Here is a 25707-nt window from a genome sequence, read left to right as displayed (position 1 = left end):
GATGGCTCACCTGACAGACACCTTGCCTCTAGACCCAGGAAGGCAGAAGTGTTGTCAACTACTGGCCACTTACCAGAGCCCGCCTACACCCTTTGGCTCCAATCTTAGCAGGAGGGAAAACCAGCTCTGACCATGACAGGGGTGAGGAGAGCCAATAATCTCAATAGGGGTGTGGCTACTAGGAGCCGCCTGGTGCTCGTCTCCGAGAATAAAGTTCAGCCATCTTGAATTTCGTGACTCGAGAATTTTTTAAAGTAAAGAGGAAATGCTGCAAAAAGAGGTGGGCAAAGGGTGAGAATGGCATAGTGTAGTCGTGCATGCTGCCTCAAGACTTAAATATGTAAGACAAATCTGCGATCCTTTATGTAGCATTGCCATTTTGAATGTCACCAAGTTCTAAACTAATTTAACTTGTATCCCACGTATAACTGTGGCAGCCTACAACTGAATTCTGAATAAAGGTTTCAAAGCGCTTTGTTCGAAATCTTTTAAGGAGTATTGCTTATTCTCTTAGTTCATTATTTTCTGCCCAGCTTCAGGTAAAGTGTTAGCTGAAGCAGAAGATCTGGACACCGACGAGGAAGAGTGCAGTGATTCCAGTGTCATTGCTGCTTTTGAAAATTTCAGCAAGGATCTAAAACAGAAATTCGGGGTAATTATGATTTAATCAGTTGATCTCTCTTTTAAAAAAAAGTGCAGACTCCAGCGTTCATGTAGGTAGCTTCTTTATTAGATAGTATGTGAATGATGTACCTCCAAGCGCTTGTAGTTAAATGTTCACCCCACTACTTCTCCATCTAATAAAGAGCCTACAGAGAACCTGCGGCCTCCAGCATGTTTGTATAACCTGGCATAGTAATTGGATTAAGAATGGCACCAGTTGTTTCTATTTTAAATTCTGCTAAATCTATATTACGTCAATGTGAGTGAATGATTAAAGGTACCAACATATCACGGATAATTTAATGATGAAAATGTGGAAATACATGCATGCGTCATTTTAGGCCCCCTCCTCGGAGCTGGAGTGACTTTTTATTCCATCGGGCATTTTCCCGGTGGGGCGGAGCCACTGGATATTGGTTTTGAAAGCTGTCACTTCCCAGGCTCGCCAGATTAAATGCAGCAGGCCCGGCCTGCTTCAAGACGGAGAGAGAGGGATGGAGAGACCGTGAACGAGCAGGAAGAATGAGCTTAGAGAAGTAGAGGATGGATGGGAAGGCAAAGATGGCGCGATGAGAGGAAGGGAGCGGGGCGAGTGAGCTGTTTTGCCAGGGCAACTTTTGGTTCCCAGTCCGGCTTGCCCTGACTCACAATGTTGGTCCATTTGGGAAAACAGGAATTGGAACTCCCACCTCCTTGTTCCACAGTCTTGAAGCTGGTTACTGTAGCACTTCTTTCTGCTTTTCTCTTCATTTGGTGCTTATTTGTATGTTTTTTTAGTATGCATTTTCTGTAGCCAAGTCGGACGTCCAAAAATGGAGTGGAAGCCAATTAATGCATGATTATGATGACCAACAAAGGAATGGATTTACTTCTAATGAATTGGGAATTGTGAGCTGAACATCCTATTAACCTCAAATCCAATGGCGTTAGGATAAAGTTTAAGTGGGTATTTTTAAATAGCAATGCACATCCTATCTAGAGGGTCTCTTTGCACCATAAGTTAAATTCTCATTACAGTAAAGCTGAAAGATCGAGGCAGACGTCAAAGTAAGCATGTTTTCAGTTATTTCCAAAAAGCTAATCATTTAGAAATGCAATTAATTTTAAGAATGATCGAATTATACGCTCTAACTTCTTGGTAGTTGAAAGATCTATTACCATCACCTGGCTCACCGGAAATTCAGGAGCTCAGACAGGAGGTGCACGGCTAATTGGAGATGATGGTTAGGTTTCATTTTTAAAAATAATTTCTTAATTAGAAAAGATGGCTGGTCTAGGTAGAAGATCCAATGCATCTTCACCCCTTGAAGATCACTCTTTCATGCATAGGCAACCAGAACAAACTCTTCTGGCTACAGAAAGAGAATCATTATTTTTTGTTATCCAAAAAGAAGCCAGGAGGCAGAATGAAGGATATGTTCTTGTCGTATAATCGAATTTTGTAGAAGGCCTGCATAAACTGAGTTACAAAAATCCAGGAGAGAACAAACAAAGGCATTTCGCACCACTTTTTTTTTAAGATGAATTCAAAATCCCAGTGCACATCTCAACACACAAAGGTGGTGAGAAAACACTTTAGGCACTGCAGCAGTTTGGCGTGTCAAACTTGTGAGTCAATCATCGCCATCCAAGTTTTCCACTACTTCTGAAGGAGCAGGACATTGTCCATCAGGCAATGTTAAGCGGTAGTTATTTATTTATTTTTTTTGGTAAGAACTTTATTGGGTTTTACAAAGTGCATACAGGAAATAACAAGGCGCATAGAAGCACAACGGACATGCCAGGAAATCAAACTTACACAAAAAAAAACGCATACATAAATAATAATGTACCTGGTAGTGTCACCAAAAAACAACAGTAAACTAACGTGTCCCATCATGTGGGTAGCACCATGAGAAAACAGAGAAAAGGGTAGAGTAATCAGAGTGGCGACAAAAAAGGAGCAGAGCAGTAGCAGGGGAGAGCGGATGGGAGGAGAAGCAGGGAGGAGAAGCAGAGAAACGGAAACAGGGGAATAAGGCAGGGATGTGGGAGCGGAAGGGGAAACTGGAAAGGGGCAAATGTGGGTTCAGGAAAATAGGAAAACATGAAGATGGGCCGTCCACTGTGTGTCACAGAAAATTGAGGAACAAAGAAGCCGATTAGACTCATCAGCCAGAACCAGACTTGGGCCTTCAGGTCAGGTGCAGGCACCCAGAACTGGCTCAGTCCACGCCGTCAACAGAGGTAACGTAAGGCAGTATCATGGGGCCGTGAGAAATCCATCCCCAGTATCCAGGAACTTCTCTAAGCAAAAGTTTAGCCTAGCAATAATACGTTCTTAGGATGCCAGTTTGTACATTTCTTGGAGCCAGAAGTCATAGGACAGGAAAACACCATTACGTCAAAGCCAGAGGATGCACAACTTTGCGGTGGCCAATGCCCCGGAAAGCCATCTCGTTTGCTGGTTAGTAATGTCAGGGCATTATACAATGTCATGGAGAAGGATCAGCTGAGGCGTGGCAGGGCCCCAGAGAGGGACAATATCCTTGAATGTTGCTGTCACGGAGCCCCAGTACGGAGCTAGCAAGGGACCGTCCCTCAGCAAGTGAACAATGTCTCCCTCCTCAGTGCCCAGCACCAACCGGAAGCTAAGGGGAGTAGTAGGGAGTGTCGTAGACAAAGAGGCGTCCAAAGCTAGTGATGAAGTAATTTGAAGTAGCTGAACTTCAAACTGACTTCCCTGAGAGTTAAACGGTAGTTGTAGTCTAGGTACAGACAAACCCCCAGTGAAAGATCAGAAGGAGAATAAATGCTTTGCCTGTAACTGCATGCTATGCCAGAGTTGAAGACATGAGGACTATTAGAAAAAGCTTGTCAGGACTAGAAAATGCAGTTTTGCAGATTTTTTTTTTTTTTTTTAAGTATAGCGATTCAAAGTCATTTCCTACAGGACATTTCTTTCTAAAATTGGTTACTGAATGGATTGCAGTCCAAAAGGGAACTGGCTTATTGCCCTTCTAGATCTAGAACATTGAAGTCAATCATGCTTTCCATTGGAAGGTAGGGCAGAGCCTGCCCTTGGAACAAAGGTATGAAGAAATCATGGCTCATCATGGAAGGAAATGTTTCCAATTGGTTTTTAAATTCGAAACATTTGCAGAAGCCTTCTCATGCTCAAAATTGAACATCAAACAGAAGATTTTTGTAAATTGCTCTCTGCATATCGGTATGGTTCGGTGCTCATTACAGCAGAAATGCTGAATTGTTTGCATTTAGAAAATACTATAGCTAGGAATGTTCCTTCCTTGCCACATTCCTTATGCTGAGTGTTCACTGCAGTACGAAGCCACACACAGTTACAGCACGCAGGATACTCCCAAGCACCACACCATCAGCACGCTTTCTACCCTTCTCCACCCATTCACTAACATCTACAGTTTATACGAGTTTGAGCTCTGTCTTTAATGCGTACATTGTGTACTCTTCCGGGGTCAAATCTGTTACTGTTACAGCTTTCAGGAAGGTAAATGTTCGAATGGGAAATGGGGCAAGTAAAAAACAGAACACATCATTCTCTCTCTCTCGCTCTCTCTGACTCCAGATTATCATTTTAAACTCAACTGCAACCCACGTACAGGTCTCCCGAAAATTGTGTTTTGCCCTCTGATCATGTTGCCATCTGTGCCATTGCTATTCTCCCTTTGGCCGGCAAAACGAGTAGGTTTTCAAATTTCAATGTTTGCCGCTCTTGGTTGTGATAAATCCCAAATTGCATCCTTCTGTGAGTGTAGATTCCACCTAGTAATAAACGTTCCCACTAGCTCATTTGTCCTGGTGCCGAATGTCTTTATCCTCCCCAGATCCCGCACCACATGAGGAGTGGAACACTATCCTGCCTTGAGCTACGACCGAGTGCGGCTACCTGCGGCTGGTATGATCTGCGTGGGGAGTTAAACTGATTTATTCTGATCCGAGCACTTCTTGATGTCTGAGCATTCCCTTTTCTATTAGAGGTCTGAATTTTCTGAGCTTCCATTGTCTTACCTGTACCCTTAAGTTCCGGAGACGACCGTCCTCTCACCATGCCATAGAAGAGTGATATTAATATTTCATAACCTGTATCACTTGTATCTGAATTTGAAAGAAATATATGCCAGGGTGCTTTTGGGAAAGGATCCGAATCGGCCTTCCTTCCTTACTTAACTGAGTATTTTAATTTAAATAACCAGCCCCGAACACCACAACTTTCTTGTATTACCTACACTTTACTGACAGTGTCCAACTTGATAATGTGCCCTATCACTGCACTGCCATGTCTTTCCACATCACAAAATGTATCATCCTGGGTAAAAGTTTTCAATCACCATAAAAGTACCCTGCCCAGAAGAATGATAACAGATTGTGTAAGAGTAACTCTATGTATAACACTATAAGGGGGGTCTCTCCTACTCTGGAACTTCTAAAGGTTTTTTCTTTCTTACTCATTTTGCTTTATTTTCTTGCAAAACATTGAAATCATTTGTTTTACATTGTTGTTAACATTATACTTTCATGGCACATAGAGTTCAAATATATAAGCATTGACCATGCCTCTTGCTTTAGTTTGGTTACACCCTTTGATTTTGGCTAACAATAGTCCCAAAATCATTGTCCTGATCCTCTATCCTCTAGGGGTAGTAAACTTACAACACTGCATATAGGTACTGTAACCCTCCACACTATACTGCTAAACACAGACCTTGTGTCTTTGCTAATGCTTATTTTTTTCCTTGGTAGCCTTATAATTCGTTCTTGATAGAACGACGATTCGTACATCAGATTTTGTTAATTATTTTGTGGCATCTTACTAAAGTAGTTTTTCCTTAGTGTGGCTTGAACCTTTTATGTCCTTTATTCTTAAGGGTACTGTTGTTTTGCTCAGTTATTGCACATATACAATGGGCATTTCTGTCTGGAAAGACTTGCTGTTTTCAAAGTAAGTTGCCGGAGGTGAGCCATGGATTCCTGAGAGAAATCAGTTTACCTTTCGCGAATCAGATTGCTTGGGCCTTGCGTAACCAAGTCACAAGGAGACTGTGGCCTTTCTCCTTTAGTTTAGCAGTTCCATTTACTCCACTTTTATGCAGAGTACCATTTGGGGCCAATGTATTTCTTGTATTTGTGATTTTCAAATATCTGTTCTTCTCAATACATATCACAGGGCAATATCGCTCCTGTAAACTTTTCCCTCTTAAAAGCCCAAGTGTTGGGCGATACCCACATGTTTGCATGAAACTAAGATGTAATTACGTTTTTTTTCTTGGTTTATATTTGAATTAGTGAAGAACTGTTTTACGATTGACCTTATGAAACTCTAGAAATGTTCGTGCTTTATGTAAGTTGTTGTTTAACAGTAGAAATGATTTGTAAATTTGCTGTTTCTCAACGGTTTTGGAAATGACCAATTTCTCTATTAGATTGTGTTTGGCTGAATGTATCAGTTTTGTAGGTCAGATGTGATTTATTGGTGGCATTCCAGTTCTGTTTGTGGCGGTGAGATGTAAATGTGACTTATCTGACATATAGGTGACTGGGAGGAGAACAGGACATTGATTAACCTGTAGCCTAATGTCATTTGTTTTATTATCTAGTCCAGATACAAGAGGATGGAAAGACGTGCCCAAAAGACTTTAAAAACCTCAGAACAGCATGTGTCCACGTTGTTAAAGAGAGTACATCATTGCAGGTAAATGGATAGTGTGTGTTTTTATTTTACGGCATTTCAATATGCATTAGCAGGCATATGATTTATTTTTATTAACATTTCTTTTAGACAAAATGCCAGGTGAATGTCTCACACACAGTCCAGCTCTTTTTCTTTCCAATCTAGTAACTGAATTAAGACGAACTTGTTGATGGGAGACCTGGGATGAGTGTATTTCTTTATACGCAGATGTTATTCTGGTATATGTTACAATCCCCCCATTACTATATCCAGACTGATGAAGATCCTCCAAATCTTTAGGAAATGCTCGGGATACACAATAAATTGGGACATGTCCCTCATGCATTTGGTCATGGGTCCCAGACCCCACCTGTGGGAGAGTTATATCCATGCCAATGGTCGAATAGGGGTTTAAGTACTTGGGAATATACGTAATTTAGGATCCCCAACTTTATCCCAAAAACCATACCCCATATTTGATTGATTTGCAACCCAGATACAGCATTGGCTGTCCTTGCCGCTCTCCCTGTTAGCCAGGGCGGCAATGTTCAGAATGATGACACAACAAAGAATGATCTAGGCCTTCCATAATACCCCTTTCTTGCTTCCCAGGGAGTTCTTCCCCAGGATGGAGGCATTGCTCAGACACCTTCCCTGGAACACAAGCCTTTCCACAAATAGCCGTCCAGAAATTTACATGTGGAATATATGATGGAGGTATAGGGGTATCAGACATAACAGCAATACAATAGGGCAGTAATTTATGACTGGGCTTTGCTGCTTGGGACAACCTGGAGACGATGCTGGAGGGACTGGCCTGGGGGCAGGAGAACTATGTGGGAGCATTGTGCAAGGCAAAGAACTTCTGGTGGCTACTGGTGCATAGGAAACCAGTGGTACATATTTGGTGGGAGACAACTGCCTATTTTGGGTGGAATGGAAGACTAATCGAAATGACACCCCCATGGGCGAGTCGTATGCTAGCTGATGTAGGGAAGCTCCAGGGTTTTTCGACAAGGGATCTTATTGGAATATTTAAATTAGGAGATGTATGGAAAGGGGACGCATTGCTTACGCTTGCTGAAATGCAAGACCAGTATCAACTGTAGCAGTCGGAGACATAAATCTATCCAATTCAGCCACACACTGGCGGCGCACATCCTCAAAGACACGGTGCTTGAAGACTCCTCCCCACTGGAAAACTGCATACAATCAGAACCATTGTGTAAAGGGGTACTCTCACTAAAATACAGAAAGCTTATCAACAATGCCCGATACCCTGCAACAAAACCAAAGAGGGGTTTGCTCTAAATCAGCATGGCTGATCCAACTTACAGTAAATAACAACAAAGTGCCAATGCTAATGCACAACTCCTACTTTTCGCATAGTGTATTAAAATAAAACAATACCACCATAAACCTCTTATTCGATTAGATTTAATCAAGAATTTTTCAAAAATTTACATCTATAAATTACCGACACCAAAGTACATTCAATTTAAAAGTTTTGAAAACATCCAAGCTCCCTTTACCCACAGACTCTCTTCAAGAACATCCTTTCATCCATACAACCTTCTCTTTTGCACACACTCAAAAAACCTTCACTGTCAAACTAATCAATACAATCATACATACGTTACACTCCCCTTGCATACCAGCACACCCATACTCATCTTGCAACGTTTCGACTTCAAACGATTGCACGAAAAAATTAAAGGAAAATTTCCATAAACACCATAGCCAAACAAATTCAAAAAATCTTTATTTCGATCGTGGAAGATCATAAAAGATATATACAAGCAATTTAATCATTAAAATGCATATGATACGCATTAAAAGCATTAGACAAATATACTATTTTAAAGTACAATTCTATGAAGAGAAAAAAATAAATAAATAAATAAATTAATGTGCCGAATGCTATCTATAATACAGTTTTCAAAAAGACAAGTATGCCAAAGCAAGGGAGGTGGAAGAGGTATTTCACGAGATGGAAGTGTCCTTAATTGTTCGTGCACGCGCACGCCACATTGCAGTCAGAAATGTTGCCATAGCAAACACTGTTGGTGCAGATAGATCCGTCTTTAGGACTCTATAAGCCGGAGCGTATGTTCTGAAGCCCAAGTTTTTTAAATGAGAGACCAGCCAGTGTCTCCTAATTCTGGTGTAGGCTCCACAAAACAGAACCACATGCAAATCAGTCTCCAGTTTATACCCACAAGCCGGGCACGCCCCTGTCTCTGATCCACCACCCCAAGCCTTTGTAAAGGACCTTAGAGGGAGGGACCCGTACCTCCATTGCAAAAAGATCTTCCGTGTGAACACCGGGGTCATGCCATCTAGAACACATTCATGGCTATATGAGTCTTTGATTTTGATAAAAAGGTCGGTTAGAGACCCTTCCCGAGTGGTATCCAATGTTTTTTGCAGCATAAAGTTGTAGAACAGGGTGGACAATGCTTTTCTGGAGATCCTTGCGGACGCACTTTCCGGATCTAACCATAGATCAGGCACTCCCAGAGTCTCACACATTCTCCTTATATAATTTAGCCAAGGAATTTTAGTGGCGTTAGGTAACTTAAGAAATTCCTGAAGCTCCTCTCTATAATTGACAAGATCCTGGCTACTCCACAGGCGACGCCAGTAGGTCAGGGGTTTGAGGCCCAGTTCTTCCGTAATGGGTCTCAGGGCCAGGTCTAATCTTAGTGGGAGAAGTGGAGTACTTGGGGGGAGGGCAACCAGCTGTCTAATGAATTTGTTCTCTATGGTCTGAATAGTGCGTGTCGAGGTGTGGCCCCACAGCTCGCTACCATAGGTGATTCCCCCCGAGCCTGAGCTTTGTAGATGTAGATGGCAGGTGCCAACGGGCGAAGTGGGGATTTCCTAGCAATTCTCGTGATGCCTCCCGCCCTCTGAGCTAATTTCATGCTAGCTTTTGTTATGTGGGCCGACCATGTTAAATTCTGGTTTAGGGTTATTCCAAGATATTCTATAGCCAAACAAAAAACAGTTCGCCAAATAACACACTTTTAAATTTAACAGAAACATTTATGTCCTTGATTGGCCATACAAAAAAGGTTGACGCGTTTTGAACCCCTTCAGATGCGCGGTTCTCATCAGGACCCATAAGCTTATTCTATGCTGCGAGATCAGCCGATCTCTGCTGCCTTCACAAAAGCTCTGTCGATCACTCTTGTGGCAGGTAGGGAAAAACGATAGATCAAACGTTCCACATTTCCAGGTGGAACTCCTGAATCCCCCTGTTTGAAGATGCTTATGGTCCGCAGGTTCTTTTCTTTCTTCTATTTAAAGTTGATGCGGGTCGCTTCACATATTGCTTATGATACGAGCTTTGACAGACGCTTTGTCAAGTTTCCTGACCTGCCAGGGAGCTCGGCGATACCCTGCAACAGCTTGAGGCTAAAGGGAAATTGGAGGTGGGAGACTTTGAAAAAGAGGAGTGGGAGAAGGCCACAGGAGCCTTAAAGGAAATTGGTATTAAGACGGGGTTCTGGCTGGTGCAATTGATTACGTTGCATCAACCCTACAATTCCCGTACCTTCCTCAATGCCATGGTCAAGTGCCCCATAGGGAACTGTGTGAGATGGTACTGGAAAGGTGGGTACTTTCTTCCACAAGAACTGCCCCAAGGTACTTACCTATTGGACTAAACTCAGAGAGATAATGAGGGCTACGACAGACTAGCGGATACAGTGAAAAGCTGTTCGTTGAACATCTGGGGGGATGAACCCCCACACAGGTACATCAAACTGTGGCTGTCCCTTGGATTGGGAGCAGTGCTTAATTTGTAAAAAAAATAATAATAATTAAGTGCCAGGGTCCAAGGTATTTTTTTTGAGAGTCCAGTGACAGCCATCCTTAGGTGCTAGTTTTTAAAAAGTATATTATATGTCCATTGAGGAATTCTGCTAAAACAAGAGGCACACATCGCCCTATGTGGTGGATAAATATGTGAGAAAAAATAAAGGTGATGATGGACGGAGCGTTGACAATACAAACACTCACCCCCAGTCCACTGATCTGGGTTTAATCCATCACCATTCTTTAGCTCACTCCACCACCCCAGTTCTGACATGGCCATATGCAAACCAGTCTGACCCTGTGCCTCATGCGAACAGTCCAGCCCGAACTGCCAAGCCATGTCTTCCCTGGACCGGAATCAAGCTTCCCAGGACCAGTTTCAGGCATTACAGCCGTCTTCAGCCGGGCTTGCTTGACTCCAGTGGCAAAGTGAGCAAGGGACTCACGTCTGAGCAAACCCTGCCAACTTAGGGCGAACAAAGAAAAACCAAAGGTGATGATGGACGGAGCGTTGACAATACAAACACTCACCCCCAGTCCACTGATCTGGGTTTAATCCATTACCGTTCTTTAGCTCACTCCGCCACCCCAGTTCAGACATGGCCATATGCAAATCAGTCTGACCCTGTGCCTCATGGGAACAGTCCAGCCCGAACTGCCAAGCCATGTCTGACTGGGGTGGCAGAGTGGCCTAAAGAATGGTGATGTATTAAACCCAGATCAGTTGACTGGGGGTGAGTGCTTGTATTGTCAACGCTCCGTCCATCATTTCCTTTGGTTTTTCTTTGTTCGCCATAAGTTGGCAGGGTATGCTCAGACGTGAGTCCCTTGCTCCCTTTGCCACTGGATTCAAGCAAGCCCGGCTGAAGACGGCTGCAATGCCAGAAACTGGTCCTGGGAAGCTTGTTTCCGGTCCAGGGAAGGCATGGCTTGGCAGTTCGGGCTGAACTGTTCCCCTGAGGCACAGGGTCAGACTGATTTGCATATGGCCATGTCTGAACTGGGGTGGCAGAGTGGGCTAAAGAATGGTGGCCCACCCCTTTTCCGTCTTGCCTCTGCCCCACCCGCCCACCCCTTCTCCATCTTGCCTTTGCCCCACCCGCCCACCCCTTCTCCATCTTGCCTTTGCCCCACCCGCCCACCCCTTCTCCGTCTTGCCTTTGCCCCACCCGCCCACCCCTTCTCCGTCTTGCCTCTGCCCCACCCGCCCACCCCTTCTCCGTCTTGCCTCTGCCCCACCCGCCCACCCCTTCTCCGTCTTGCCTCTGCCCCACCCGCCCACCCCTTCTCCGTCTTGCCTCTGCCCCACCCGCCCACCCCTTCTCCGTCTTGCCTCTGCCCCACCCGCCCACCCCTTCTCCGTCTTGCCTCTGCCCCACCCGCCCACCCCTTCTCCGTCTTGCCTCTGCCCCACCCGCCCACCCCTTCTCCGTCTTGCCTCTGCCCCACCCTCCCACCCCTTCTCCGTCTTGCCTCTGCCCCACCCTCCCACCCCTTCTCCGTCTTGCCTCTGCCCCACCCTCCCACCCCTTCTCCGTCTTGCCTCTGCCCCACCCTCCCACCCCTTCTCCGTCTTGCCTCTGCCCCACCCTCCCACCCCTTCTCCGTCTTGCCTCTGCCCCACCCTCCCACCCCTTCTCCGTCTTGCCTCTGCCCCACCCTCCCACCCCTTCTCCGTCTTGCCTCTGCCCCACCCTCCCACCCCTTCTCCGTCTTGCCTCTGCCCCACCCTCCCACCCCTTCTCCGTCTTGCCTCTGCCCCACCCTCCCACCCCTTCTCCGTCTTGCCTCTGCCCCACCCTCCCACCCCTTCTCCGTCTTGCCTCTGCCCCACCCTCCCACCCCTTCTCCGTCTTGCCTCTGCCCCACCCTCCCACCCCTTCTCCGTCTTGCCTCTGCCCCACCCTCCCACCCCTTCTCCGTCTTGCCTCTGCCCCACCCTCCCACCCCTTCTCCGTCTTGCCTCTGCCCCACCCTCCCACCCCTTCTCCGTCTTGCCTCTGCCCCACCCTCCCACCCCTTCTCCGTCTTGCCTCTGCCCCACCCTCCCACCCCTTCTCCGTCTTGCCTCTGCCCCACCCTCCCACCCCTTCTCCGTCTTGCCTCTGCCCCACCCTCCCACCCCTTCTCCGTCTTGCCTCTGCCCCACCCTCCCACCCCTTCTCCGTCTTGCCTCTGCCCCACCCTCCCACCCCTTCTCTGTCTTGCCTCTGCCCCACCCTCCCACCCCTTCTCTGTCTTGCCTCTGCCCCACCCTCCCACCCCTTCTCCGTCTTGCCTCTGCAACACCCTCCCACCCCTTCTCCGTCTTGCCTCTGCCCCACCCTCCCACCCCTTCTCCGTCTTGCCTCTGCCCCACCCTCCCACCCCTTCTCCGTCTTGCCTCTGCCCCACCCTCCCACCCCTTCTCCGTCTTGCCTCTGCCCCACCCTCCCACCCCTTCTCCGTCTTGCCTCTGCCCCACCCTCCCACCCCTTCTCCGTCTTGCCTCTGCCCCACCCTCCCACCCCTTCTCCGTCTTGCCTCTGCCCCACCCTCCCACCCCTTCTCCGTCTTGCCTCTGCCCCACCCTCCCACCCCTTCTCCGTCTTGCCTCTGCCCCACCCTTCCACCCCTTCTCCGTCTTGCCTCTGCCCCACCCTCCCACCCCTTCTCCGTCTTGCCTCTGCCCCACCCTCCCACCCCTTCTCCGTCTTGCCTCTGCCCCACCCTCCCACCCCTTCTCCGTCTTGCCTCTGCCCCACCCTCCCACCCCTTCTCCGTCTTGCCTCTGCCCCACCCTCCCACCCCTTCTCCGTCTTGCCTCTGCCCCACCCTCCCACCCCTTCTCCGTCTTGCCTCTGCCCCACCCTCCCACCCCTTCTCCGTCTTGCCTCTGCCCCACCCTCCCACCCCTTCTCCGTCTTGCCTCTGCCCCACCCTCCCACCCCTTCTCCGTCTTGCCTCTGCCCCACCCTCCCACCCCTTCTCCGTCTTGCCTCTGCCCCACCCTCCCACCCCTTCTCCGTCTTGCCTCTGCCCCACCCTCCCACCCCTTCTCCTTCTTGCCTCTGCCCCACCCTCCCACCCCTTCTCCTTCTTGCCTCTGCCCCACCCTCCCACCCCTTCTCCTTCTTGCCTCTGCCCCACCCTCCCACCCCTTCTCCTTCTTGCCTCTGCCCCACCCTCCCACCCCTTCTCCTTCTTGCCTCTGCCCCACCCTCCCACCCCTTCTCCTTCTTGCCTCTGCCCCACCCTCCCACCCCTTCTCCTTCTTGCCTCTGCCCCACCCTCCCACCCCTTCTCCTTCTTGCCTCTGCCCCACCCTCCCACCCCTTCTCCTTCTTGCCTCTGCCCCACCCTCCCACCCCTTCTCCGTCTTGCCTCTGCCCCACCCTCCCACCCCTTCTCCGTCTTGCCTCTGCCCCACCCTCCCACCCCTTCTCCGTCTTGCCTCTGCCCCACCCTCCCACCCCTTCTCCGTCTTGCCTCTGCCCCACCCGCCCGCACATTCTTTCTCCGTCTTTCCTCTGATTATCCGCCCACTCATCCCTTCTCTGTTTAGCCTCTGACCCTGCCCGCGCACCCTTTCTCCTTGTCACCGCTGAAGCTGCCCTCCCAACCCTTCTCCATGTTGCCGCTGAAAATGCCCTCCCAACCCTTCTCCATGTTGCCGCTGAAGCTGCCCTCCCAACCCTTCTCCATGTTGCCGCTGAACCTGCCCACCCACCCCTTCTCCATGTCGCAGCTGAATTTTCTCCTGGTCGCCTCTGAACCCGCCCATCCCTTCTCCTTGTTGCCTCTGATCGCCACCCGCCCACCGTTTCTCCCTGACGCCTCTGAACGCCGCCCGCCCACCCCTTCTCCTTGTTGCCTCTGCCCCACCCGCCCGCCCCTTCTCTGTCTTGCCTCAGCAATGCCCGCCCGCCCACTCTGTCTTGCCTCTGCCCCACCCGCCCACTCCTTCTCCATCTTGCCTCTGACCCACCCGCCCACCCCTTCTCCATCTTGCCTCTGACCCACCCGCCCACCCCTTCTCCATCTTGCCTCTGACCCACCCGCCCACCCCTTCTCCATCTTGCCTCTGACCCACCCGCCCACCCCTTCTCCATCTTGCCTCTGACCCACCCGCCCACCCCTTCTCCATCTTGCCTCTGACCCACCCGCCCACCCCTTCTCCGTCTTGCCTCTGTCCCACCCGCCCACCCCTTCTCTGTCTTGCCTCTGCTCCACCCACCCTACCCTTCTCCGTCTTGCCTCTGGCCCACCCGCCCACCCCTTCCCCGTCTTGCCTCTGCCCCACCAGCCTACCCCTTCTCCGTCTTGCCTCTGCCCCACCGTCCCACCCCTTCTCCGTCTTGCCTCTGCCCCACCCGCCCATCCCTTCTCCGTGTAGCCCCTGTAAACTGGTCCACTCATCCTTTCTCCGTCTTTCCTCTGATTATCCTTCCACTCATCCCTTCTCGGTCTAGCCTCTGACCCTGCCCGCCCACCCTTTCTCCGTGTCACCGCTGAAGCTGCCCTCCCACCCCTTCTCCATGTTGCCGCTGAACCTGCCCACCCACCCCTTCTCCATGTCGCAGCAGAATTTTCTCCTGGTCACCTCTGAACCCGCCCATCCCTTCTCCTTGTTGCCTCTGATCGCCACCTGTGCACCGTTTCCCCTTGACGCCTCTGAACCCCGCCCACCCACCCCTTCTCCTTGTTGCCTCTACACCCCACCCACCCTTTCTCAGTGTTGCCTCTGAGCCTGCCTAGCCTCCCCTTCTCTTTGTTGCCTCTGAATTTTTTCTGTGTTGAGTCCTCCCCCGCCCACCCCATCTCCTTGTTGCTTCCTCCCAGCCCATCCCATTTCTGTGTTGCTTCCTCCCCCGCCCCTTCACCCCTTCTCGGTGTTGCATATTCCCCTGCCCGCCCACCCCTTCTCCATGTTGCACCTTCAACCCACCCTCCCACCCCTTCTCCGTGTTGCACCTTCAACCCACCCTCCCACCCCTTCTCCGTGTTGCACCTTCAACCCACCCTCCCACCCCTTCTCCGTGTTGCACCTTCAACCCACCCTCCATCCCCTTCTCTGTGTTGCACCTTCAACCCACCCTCTCACCCCTTCTCCGTGTTACATCTTCTCTCCCCCTCCGCCCACCCCTTCATTGTGTCACTTCTTTTATCCCCGCCCACCCCTTCTCCATTTTGCTTCTTCTATCTCTGCCCACCCGCCCCTTCTCCTTGTTGCGTCTCTCCCCGCCAGCTGACCCACTGATTTTGGAACTGTGAGAGGAGGTAACTGGATCTGTTGGGAGGTGTTAAGCTTTGGCTATTAAAATTGTGTTACAGCAAACAAATGATGGATGGAATGCTGATAATGCAAACATTCTCCCCCAGTCAAAAGATCTGGGTTAAATCCATTGTTCTTTTCCCCACTATGCCACCCCTATTTGAACCCAGCCGTATGCAAATCAGTCTTGACCCTGTGCCCAATGGGAACAGTCCAGACTGAACTGCCAGGCCAGGCCCTCCCTGGACCGTAAACCAGCATCCTGGGACTAGTTTCAGGGTATGTCACCCTTCTTCAGGCAGGCTAGCTTGAATCCAGTGGCACTGGGAACAAGGGACCCACCTTTTCTCCGTGTTGCTTCTATGCCCACCCACCACTTCTCCGCGCTGCCTCTGAATCTTCTCTGTGTTGCTTCCTCCCCTGCCCGCCCACCCCGTCTCCTTGTTGCTACCTCTTCTGCCCGCCCACCCCGTCTCCTTGTTGCTTCCTCCCCTGCCCGCCCACCCCATCTCCTTGTTGCTTCCTCCCCCGCCCGCCCACCCCATCTCCTTGTTGCTTCCTCCCCCGCCCGCCCACCCCATCTCCTTGTTGCTTCCTCCCCCGCCCGCCCACCCCATCTCCTTGTTGCTTCCTCCCCCGCCCGCCCACCCCATCTCCTTGTTGCTTCCTCCCCCGCCCGCCCACCCCATCTCCTTGTTGCTTCCTCCCCCGCCCGCCCACCCCATCTCCTTGTTGCTTCCTCCCCCATCCGCCCACCCCCTCTCCTTGTTGCTTCCTCCCCCACCCACCCACCCCGGCTCCTTGTTGCTTCCTCCCCCACCCGCCCACCCCGTCTCCTTGTTGCTTCCTCCCCCACCCGCCCACCCCGTCTCCTTGTTGCTTCCTCCCCGCTCATCCCATCTCAGTTTTGCTTCCTCCCCCGTCCGCCCACCCCGTCTCCTTGTTGCTTCCTCCCCCGCCCCCTCACCCCTTCTCCGGGTTGCATTTTCCCCTGCCCACCCCTTCTCCATGTTGCATCTTCCCCCGCCCACCCACCCCTTCTCCGTGTTGCACCTTCCCCCGCCCACCCACCCCTTCTCCGTGTTGCACCTTCTACCTCCCGCCCACCCCTTCTCCGTGTTGCACCTTCTCCCACCTTTCTCCGTGTTGCATCTTCTCTCCCCGACCGCCCACCCATTCTTCTTGTTGCTTCTTTTATCCCCGCCCACCCCTTCTCCATGCTGCTTCTTCTATATCTGCCCACCCACACCTTCTCCTTGTTGCTTCTCTCCCTGCCAGCTGACCCACCACTTTTGGTACTCTGAGATAAGGTAACTGGATCTGTTGGGAGGCCCTGTGGCTATTAAAATCTTAATGTAATGTGTGCGGTGTGTGATTGTATTTGAAATAAAAAGGACATCTGTTACGGAGCTCCATGTGTGGCGTGTTCATTTACACGCTCCCAACCTGGGAAAGAACCTACATCTGACAGCGAGTAAGGGATATGTGACTCGAAGACTGCTCTCAATGAATTTTGCAATGGTACAGCAAACTCTTCGTGCATGCCATGTGCACCTCAGATCGATGCAAAGTAGTCTGAAGGTGGCATATTTGGAGTCAAAGCCCCGCTTTAGCCTGGACACAGTCGGAAGAAGTTGAAGGAGCTACAGAGGAGCACGTTCAAAAAGCTCACCAGAATCAGTTGTTAAAGCAAAATTAAGAGATACTGCGCCACATCAGAACTCGGAACCATCAGGTGTACAAAGTAAAACTCTGAAAGCAATAACAACCAGGTACAAGAAAATTAAAATTCACTCACCAGTGAAGAGAGGCAAAGCGCCTTACACCTTCAAAATCAGACAAGCCAATCCAAGTGCAAGCACAGGGTTGTGCTTCCAGAAGTTGCAAAAGGCTAAGGACTATCCTACATCGTGATTGCCCAGACGGCACTTGCCAACACAATGTTGGCAGAAGGGAGAGGAGAATACAAGGCAGCCGCATTCCTGAAACCACCACAGTTCAACACCGCCAGGAATCAGAATATTGGCACCAGGTGAACGGCATGGATCGAGACGTTTGGTGAATTCATAGATGCACTGAAAGAAACAGACAATAAGAAAATGATAAAGTACTTAAACAACCTTGCTGGTAATGGAGTGAAAAAAGTGATAAAGAAAATATCACAAGCTGATGAAGTATCATACAGTCAAATCGAGGAAGCTTTAGAAGCCAAGTTTAATCTGGTGCCAAATGTTGACTATGAAAGGTACATTTTCAATCAAGCATGACAACATGCTGTTAAAACAATGGTTGAGTTTGTAGAGACTGTGTTCAACAAGAGGGAGAGAGGGGGGGGGCAATTTCCACTCCTAAGGAGTGGGAGGTCCAGCACCAGCGAATGCCCCACTAGAGTGATCAAAACCAGGAAAGGTGCGATGTTCCTTGAAAGAGGGATGTATGAGTCACACTATTGTCTGGATGCCCCTGGTCTCGTTGGGACTTACAGTTGGGCATCCATATATTGGATGTAATGCCCTCACACACCCTTTCAGGTGTCATGCTTCATCATCTGGGCTGCTCCTCGTCGGGTCGGCGGTGCAAAACCAAACGGGCTCACCTCAAAGAGGGGCACTTTACCGGAGATCTTTTATCTAACAGCCGTTTTGTGAAGTGCGGGTGTGGGTCCAGAGGTGTGTAGACGTGATAGTGGGTTTAAAATAAAGCTGGGAGTACCTGTGCGCAGTTTTATTCTGGGGGTCTTCTGCCCTAGTTAAAATAGAAAGCTAACCGGCACTTGTTGGAATACAATGTTCCTACTTAAGTGTAAGTCAGTGTGTAATTGTAATGTAATTGAGTTTGTAGAGAGACTTAAGGGGCTTATCAAACACTGCAAGTTCAGTAAATTTAATGATGAAGCCATGCGCCTTAGTCTTCGATGGTTGTCTTTCAGACTCCTTCAGAAGATGCATGTTGAGAGAGACAATCAGTTTAGAGAAAGTGCTAAAGGCCGCCAGGGCAGAAAAAGTGCAGATCGAAGGGCCACTAATATGGAAGCTGGAACAGTGCAGGGTGAATCAGCATTGATCATGAAAAGCAGGAATAAGCACAAGGTCGATGCACACAAGTCGATGTCTCAGAAGAAAAAGAAATTGTGTTTCCGATGTGGATTTCCATTTGCCCATGAAGGTCTGCAAAGTGAAAGAGAAACATAATGCGTCACAGTGAGAAGGGAAAAAAGATGCAAAAAACTTCAGAAACATTCTTGCCAAGCCCATAAACCAAAAGGCAACATCAGTTAGGACAAGTAGAAACTAAACAAAGTTGATCATCAAATTCATCATGTAAAGATTCTTCAACATCTTTATCAAGCGCTGGCGAGGACGATGGATGTATGAACCTGATGTCGCCTAAGGAACAACATGATAGGATTAGTTGCTTGCAAAAAAGATCAAAAGCTGATAAAGAATCACAAGACCAAGTGATCGGATTCTTTTGGAGACTGCCCCAAGATTACCTTAAAGGCGAACAATTGCCTCATAACCTTCATTATAGACAGTGATGGGTCAATTAACATTCTGTCAGTGGAGACATTCAACAGCGTATCCCCTGTACAATGCCTTATTCCATCGAGCACAAAGGTCTACACATGGGCTGCTTCAAGCCTATCGCAGAGTCTAGGATCATTCATGGCAACCATGCAACACAAAATGACGTTCGTGCAAGCGCCAAGTCATGTCCCTCAAGGAACTTCATCCAGAGCTTGTCTACTCAGTTTGGCACTGCTGCTGACATGGAACGGATATCCCTCAATTACAGCCTCCATGTCCAGTCTGACATTGTGAATCAGTACCCATCATTGTTTCATGGTTTAGGGCGACTTACAGCAATGTTAGTGCAACTTTATATCAATGAGGACATTCGCCCTGTTGTTCAACGGCACAGTAGAATTGCTTTTTACTTAAAAGAATCCATTGAGAAAGAACTAGAAATGCTGTTATAGCATGACATTTAACAACAAGGGGTGGTGATGGACAGAGTTTCTGAATTAAGCAGAATACTCTCACCCAGTCAAGAGATCAGGGCTAGAACCAACACCGTTTTTTAGCTCACTGCACCATCCCAGTTCAGAACCTGGCTATATGCAAATTAGTCTGTTCCTGTCCCAGTGCATGATGGGAACAGGGCAAACCAAACTACCAAGCCAATTCTTACACTGGGAAGGAAACAAGCTTCCGGGGACCGGTTTCTGCCATTTCAGGCGTCGTCGGCCCGGCTTGCTTGAATCCTGATGGTGCAATGAGCAAGGGACTCACATCTGAGTATACCCTTCCACGCTTAGGGTGGACAAAATATTTAACAACAAGGGGTGGTGATGGACAGAGTTTCTGAATTAAGCAGAATACTCTCACCCAGTCAAGAGATCAGGGCTAGATCCAACACCGTTTTTTAGCTCACTGCACCATCCCAGTTCAGAACCTGGCTATATGCAAATTAGTCTGTTCCTGTCCCAGTGCATGATGGGAACAGGGCAAACCAAACTACCAAGCCAATTCTTACACTGGGAAGGAAACAAGCTTCCGGGGACCGGTTTCTGCCATTTCAGGCGTCGTCGGCCCGGCTTGCTTGAATCCTGATGGTGCAATGAGCAAGGGACTCACATCTGAGTATACCCTTCCACGCTTAGGGTGGACAAAATATTTAACAACAAGGGGTGGTGATGGACAGAGTTTCTGAATTAAGCAGAATACTCTCACCCAGTCAAGAGATCAGGGCTAGATCCAACACCGTTTTTTAGCTCACTGCACCATCCCAGTTCAGAACCTGGCTATATGCAAATTAGTCTGTTCCTGTCCCAGTGCATGATGGGAACAGTAATTTGCTAATGGTGGACAAAATGATTCAGAAAAGGGGGTTTCCTTTCCAGTGAAGAATTGGCTTGGTAGTTTGGTCTGCCCTGTTCCCATGATGCACTGGGCCAGGGACAGACTAATTTGCATATAGCCAGGTTCTGAACTGGGATGGTGCAGTGAGCTAAAAAACGGTGGTGTATCAAGCCCTGATCTGTTGACTGGGTAGGAGTGTTCTGATTAAATCAGATACTTTGTCCATCACCACCCCCTATTTGAAATTGTTATAGCATGACATCATTGAACACTCCACCGGTCACACACTATGGGTTTCGCCCATAGTGGTGGTGCCAAATAACGACAGTGGTGGAGCAGTTCGCATCTGTGTTGATATGCGCCAGGCCAAAAAATTGAGAAATGCATCCTGGTCCACACATTGCGGACATGATCATGCAATTGAATGGAGCCACAGTGTTTTCTCGTCTTCACCTGAACAAGTGAAACCAGCTGGAAGAAAACTGTAGGTACATTATGAGCTGGAAGAAAACTGTAGGTGCATTACTAATTATTCGACTCATGGTTTGTTCAGATATAAAAGACTGAGCTTTGGAGTGTCTTCACCTGCAGAAATATTCTAGGATGTTATACGTCGAATAATTCATCCTGTTCCACATGCTTTTAATTACAGTGATGAGATTATAGTATTTGGGCCAACGCAAGTGTGCCAGATACTTGCTGGTGCAGGTCTCCTTCTGAATTTGATTTGATTTGAATTGTTATTTATAGAGCGCAGCGAATGCCGAGTCATCTTGGTGCTAACTGTGATACGTAAGCTACTGCAGTTAACCAGACTCTAATGATTAGGTTTTAACAAACAGCCAGGTTTTTAGTTCTTTCCCAAACCTCTGATTGAAGACGTAGAGTGGATGGCATCTGATTCCAGAATTTTGCCACACAGAAAGACAGTGTACAACTTCCCCATCTTACCTTGCGAGTTTTTGGAACACAGACAAAGCCCTCAGTAGAGGATCTAAGAGTTCTTGCTGGAGAATACCTGGTAAAAAGTTTACGAACCTCCCCGCATGTTCCTCGGTAGAGGGCCTTGTGTACTAAACAAAGAGACTTGAAGTTGGCTCTTTGATGAACCAGGAGCCAATATTAGTGCTCTGATGGCCTCTGAGGTGGGACGACCTTTTGGGATGTTCATAAACAATCAAGCGGTAGCGTTTTGTAATGATTGTAACTTCCTCTCATGTGCTTTGCGAATTCCCCGAAAAATTGTGTTGCAGTCATCTAATTTAGATTAAAAGAGTGCAACTTCAAGAGTTTTTTAAAGTTCATATGCGATGAAAGGGAACATTTTCCTCAGAGTTTTTAAGAGGAAAAAGCAGGAGGAGGTTAGTTTGTTGACATGGGCCAACAGATTGAGCTGTTCATCCAGGATCATCCCCAAGTTTTTTACTTTAGTAACCGGAGTGGGGCAAACTCCTGCCTCTGAAGGCCACCAGTTGGTGTTCCACAATGATGGTCTTTTGCCGAATTCCTAAACCTCGGTTTTGTCGGTGTTTATTTTCAGAAAATTTGAGCTCATCCAGCTCATGATGTCTTTCAGAAATGCATGAAAGCTGATGGCTAATGACTCTGATGGTTCGGAGACCGAAATGGTGAGCTGCGAGTCATTGGCATACATAATCAAGGGAAAACCATGTTTCCTTACTAAGTTAACCAAGGAGGACACATACATATTAAATAGGATTGGTGATAGAGTGGATCCTTGCGGAACACCACATGGGAGTTGAAACGTTCCAGATTGTATATTCTCCTAGTGTATATTTTGTTCTCTGTTTTCTAAAAAGGAGAGTTAACGCTGCATCCTCCACCCCCACATCTCTCAGCCGCTGCACCAGCACCTTGTGGTTTACGGTGTCAAAAGCCGCTGGGAGATCCAATAAAACCAGGATTGCTCTTCCATCCCCATCCACTATCCTCTGAATCCCCTCTGTTGCAGTAAAGTGTGAGTTTCACAACACCAAACTTAAATTATTTGGACACATATTCTCTGATGGGGCACTGACTCCTGTCCCTGACAAGGTGCAAGCATTGTCGTCCACCTGCCCCCCACAAGATACAACTATGCTGTGAACTTTCCCAGGCATTGCTAGCTATTGATCAAGATAGTTGTGTGACTTTGCCTCAGTGAGTGCTCCATTGAGAGAACTGACAAAGCAAAATTTCCCATTCCAGTGGTCTCCTGAGTGCTACCAAAGTTTCAAAGGAATATAACATTTGATTGAGAAAGCAACTGAAATGGCCTATCTTGACCCCAAACTACATACTGAGATCACAGTATATGCAAACCTTCCTCAACTTAATGGTCCTCTGAATGTTCAGTCTAAAATGTAACATGCCTATATTCAGATGAAAAAGGAGAGTCTGGCTGTTGTGTGAACCTGCAAACATTTATTTTCATGGGTTTCTACATGGAAAAACGTTTTACCATTCTCACAGGCCACCAGGCGTTGCTCACTATTTTTGGAAATCCAAAGGCTATGATGCCCTCTCGCATTGAGATGTGGGGGTTGCAACTGCAAAAATGACTATGAAATTGTGCACAAGCCTGGGAAAGATCAAAACTCTGCAGATTACTTTTCATGAGAGCCACTGTGTAACCACAGTTCAACGTCCGAAGTGGCTGAAGAATATGCCAACTCTTCAATGTGAGCTGTAACACACCTTCTATATCCATAGAACAGATTATTGCTTCGACCGATACAGACAAAGACATGCGTATCCTCAAAGACCTTATTTCAACTCACTTTTGGAGGACACATATTTGACCTTTTGTCAATTGTGTTGGCTTTTTAATGAATGTACAGGATGAACTGTCTCACCCAAGAGGGTATCATATTGAGAAGCTCGAGAATTGTCATACCCCAGAGCCTGAGACAACAAGTTATTGAACTAGCTCATGAAGTATATTGTGGCATTGTAGCCACCAAAAGGGCCTTAAGAGACCGTGTTTGGTTCTCTGGCCTAGATGAACAGGTTGAGCAAGAACTGCAGGCATGCCATCTCTGCGACTTCTTATTCCCCAAAATGATGCAACATCCATTGACAATTTCTAACATTCCTGCACACGCCTGAGAAAGAATTGCAGTTGACTTCTTTGGGCCTCTAGAAAATTGACATCATCTTATGGTCGTCATTAATGAATGCTCTGGTTTTCCTCTGGTAGAGGATTTGTCATCGACAATCAGCAAGGAGGTCATCGAGCAGCTTGATGCCATCGTTGCGGCTTGGGGCATGCCAGCTGCCTTCAAATCTGACGATGGTCCATCGTACAATAGCTGAGAATTCAAGGAATTTGCCTTTCGACTCCTTGTCAAGCTTCAAAAGAGCACAGCTCTGTGGCCTCAAGCCAATGGTGTTGTCAAACGATAAACGGGTACCCTCTGGACATAACAGGTTCCCTTCCCACAGTGCAGCCACCGGGAATCCTCTGTTTGCTTTCGCTTGGTGGGAGCTATATGAAACCACCCGCCAAGCAAGAGCAAAGAGTAAGTCCACTCCCAGTCGCATGTAAAATGCTCACACACGCTGGAGCGAACATTCATCTGTTTCCCTGTTCGCTGTGAAGAGGGCAATGAAACAGATTTAAAAAAATTGCTCCAGCCGCAGAGAGAAGCATTTTAAGCTGCTTTTTGTGGGTGGAAGCAATGCTGGCTTCCACAAAAGGCGAAGAGCTGGCTTAGGCTGCAGGGGCATTGGAGCTCTTGTTTGGGCTCCAGAGCACCCACCAAGTAGTGGCCAGCCTCCATGGAATGGGGTTCCTGGGGCCAATATTGGCCCGGGAAAGGGGGCTGCATGCCCTCCACCCCTGTTTTACTGTCGGACCAAACTCTTGTGTATAGGGTCCTCGAGAGCCATATTGGCCCGGGAAGGGGGGGTTGTGTATCCCCCTCCCCCTTTAGTGTCAGTCCAGCGCCCTGGGGAATGGGGTCCCTAAGGCTAATACTGGCCGAGGGAGGGGGGCATTGTTCCCCCTCCCTATTTAGTGCCTGACCAACCCCTGGGGAATGGGGTGCCCCTGCTCCTAATATAAGGGAGCAGGCCACAGCGAATGGGGTCCCCGGGCCGAAATCAGCACGAGATGGGTGCTGTATGCTCCCACCCAGGTTGTGGGCCTTGGGGGGCGCGGGGGGGGGGTTGGCCACCCTGCTGGTGACCAATTCCCTACCATGCACAGCTGAAGACTCTGCATGACGGAGGTTGAATTAACATATGGCAATTCAATATTACTTTGCCTTAAAAAAAAAAAAACGATTACAGGAACATTATAGTTAGGAAGTAAAATGTTAAAAACCTTAGAAATTCACAAAAAAATGGTTACAGGGACGTTCTAGTTAGTTTCATATTTTACACACACAAAACAATAGAAATTCAGCAGTTATTGTTAAGGTTAGGTCAAGTAACTATAACTCGTGCACTAAGGTAACTATAACTCGCGCCCTGACCATGCACTGCTAATTACTACACATTACATCACTCATGACACCTTCTATGACATCATTGATAATATCACTGCAACATTTGTTGTAAAATTATTGATGAGAAAACTTTGTGTGGCAGGGGTGCCAGTTATAGTTAACTTAGTGCAAGATTCTAGTTAGTTGAGATACCTATAACGTCAGAATTTCTATGCTTCTGTGTGTGTAAAATGTGAACCTAATTATAATAACATCACTGTAACCTTTGGTTTTCTAGTGAATTTATAAGGTTTTTTTTTTTAAATATTTCCTCACTATAACATTCCTGTAACCTTCGTTTTTTTTTCATTGTGTGTGTTGGTGTGTGTGTGCGTGTGTGTGTATATATATGTGTGTGTGTATATATATATATATATATATATATATATATATATATTATAGCTCCCCTGACCAGAGTCAGAAAACCAGCACTCGCAGTGAGTTAAACCATTTCGGTTTATTGCACACAACAGGAAAAATGCGTATCGGCTCTTGCCTTCGTCAGTTTCAAACTGGCGGCGGCGAGGCGGCTGTAAATAGTGGCAAGTGAAAAACATAGAAATGGGACCAAAGTCCAAAATCATAAGCGCCATCTTGAAACAGTAAAATAGAACCCAAATAATAATACAAAGCAAATAATACCGATGTGTAGCACTGTCTTGATCAATTAATCAATTGTTTGTAAATGAGTTATGGTGCCCTGGATGGGCATTTATAACATTTCAATTTGTGAATAATTAATTAAACGATAAATCATGACAGTTATGTACAAATTTCGTCAAATTCATCAAGTAGTGGAAGATCATAGGTTACTCATAGTTTACGAATTCATAAAGCCTTAAAATAGGCAATTATTGCTACTCTAACAATTTCTCAAATCATAATTCATTAGATCATCCAAATTCGTAAACTAAAACAAATAAATCAGTA

At 47.8% G+C, this 25707-nt stretch overlaps 1 protein-coding gene across 1 annotated transcript in view; it reads left to right on the top strand.

Annotated features, from left to right (window-relative positions):
* SYCP2L (synaptonemal complex protein 2 like) overlaps positions 1 to 25707 on the top strand; it is a 1302345-nt gene that overhangs the window by 1043126 nt on the left and 233512 nt on the right. The window contains exons 34-35 of the mRNA XM_078685781.1: positions 534 to 652; positions 6276 to 6370. Coding sequence (XP_078541907.1) covers positions 534 to 652; positions 6276 to 6370 — 214 coding nt within the window. The remainder of the gene's footprint in view (positions 1 to 533; positions 653 to 6275; positions 6371 to 25707) is intronic.

This window comes from Lissotriton helveticus, chromosome 4_1 (genome assembly GCF_964261635.1).
Source record: "Lissotriton helveticus chromosome 4_1, aLisHel1.1, whole genome shotgun sequence".
NCBI classification, from domain to species: Eukaryota; Metazoa; Chordata; class Amphibia; order Caudata; family Salamandridae; genus Lissotriton; species Lissotriton helveticus.
This window is presented reverse-complemented; position numbering and strand designations above follow the sequence as displayed.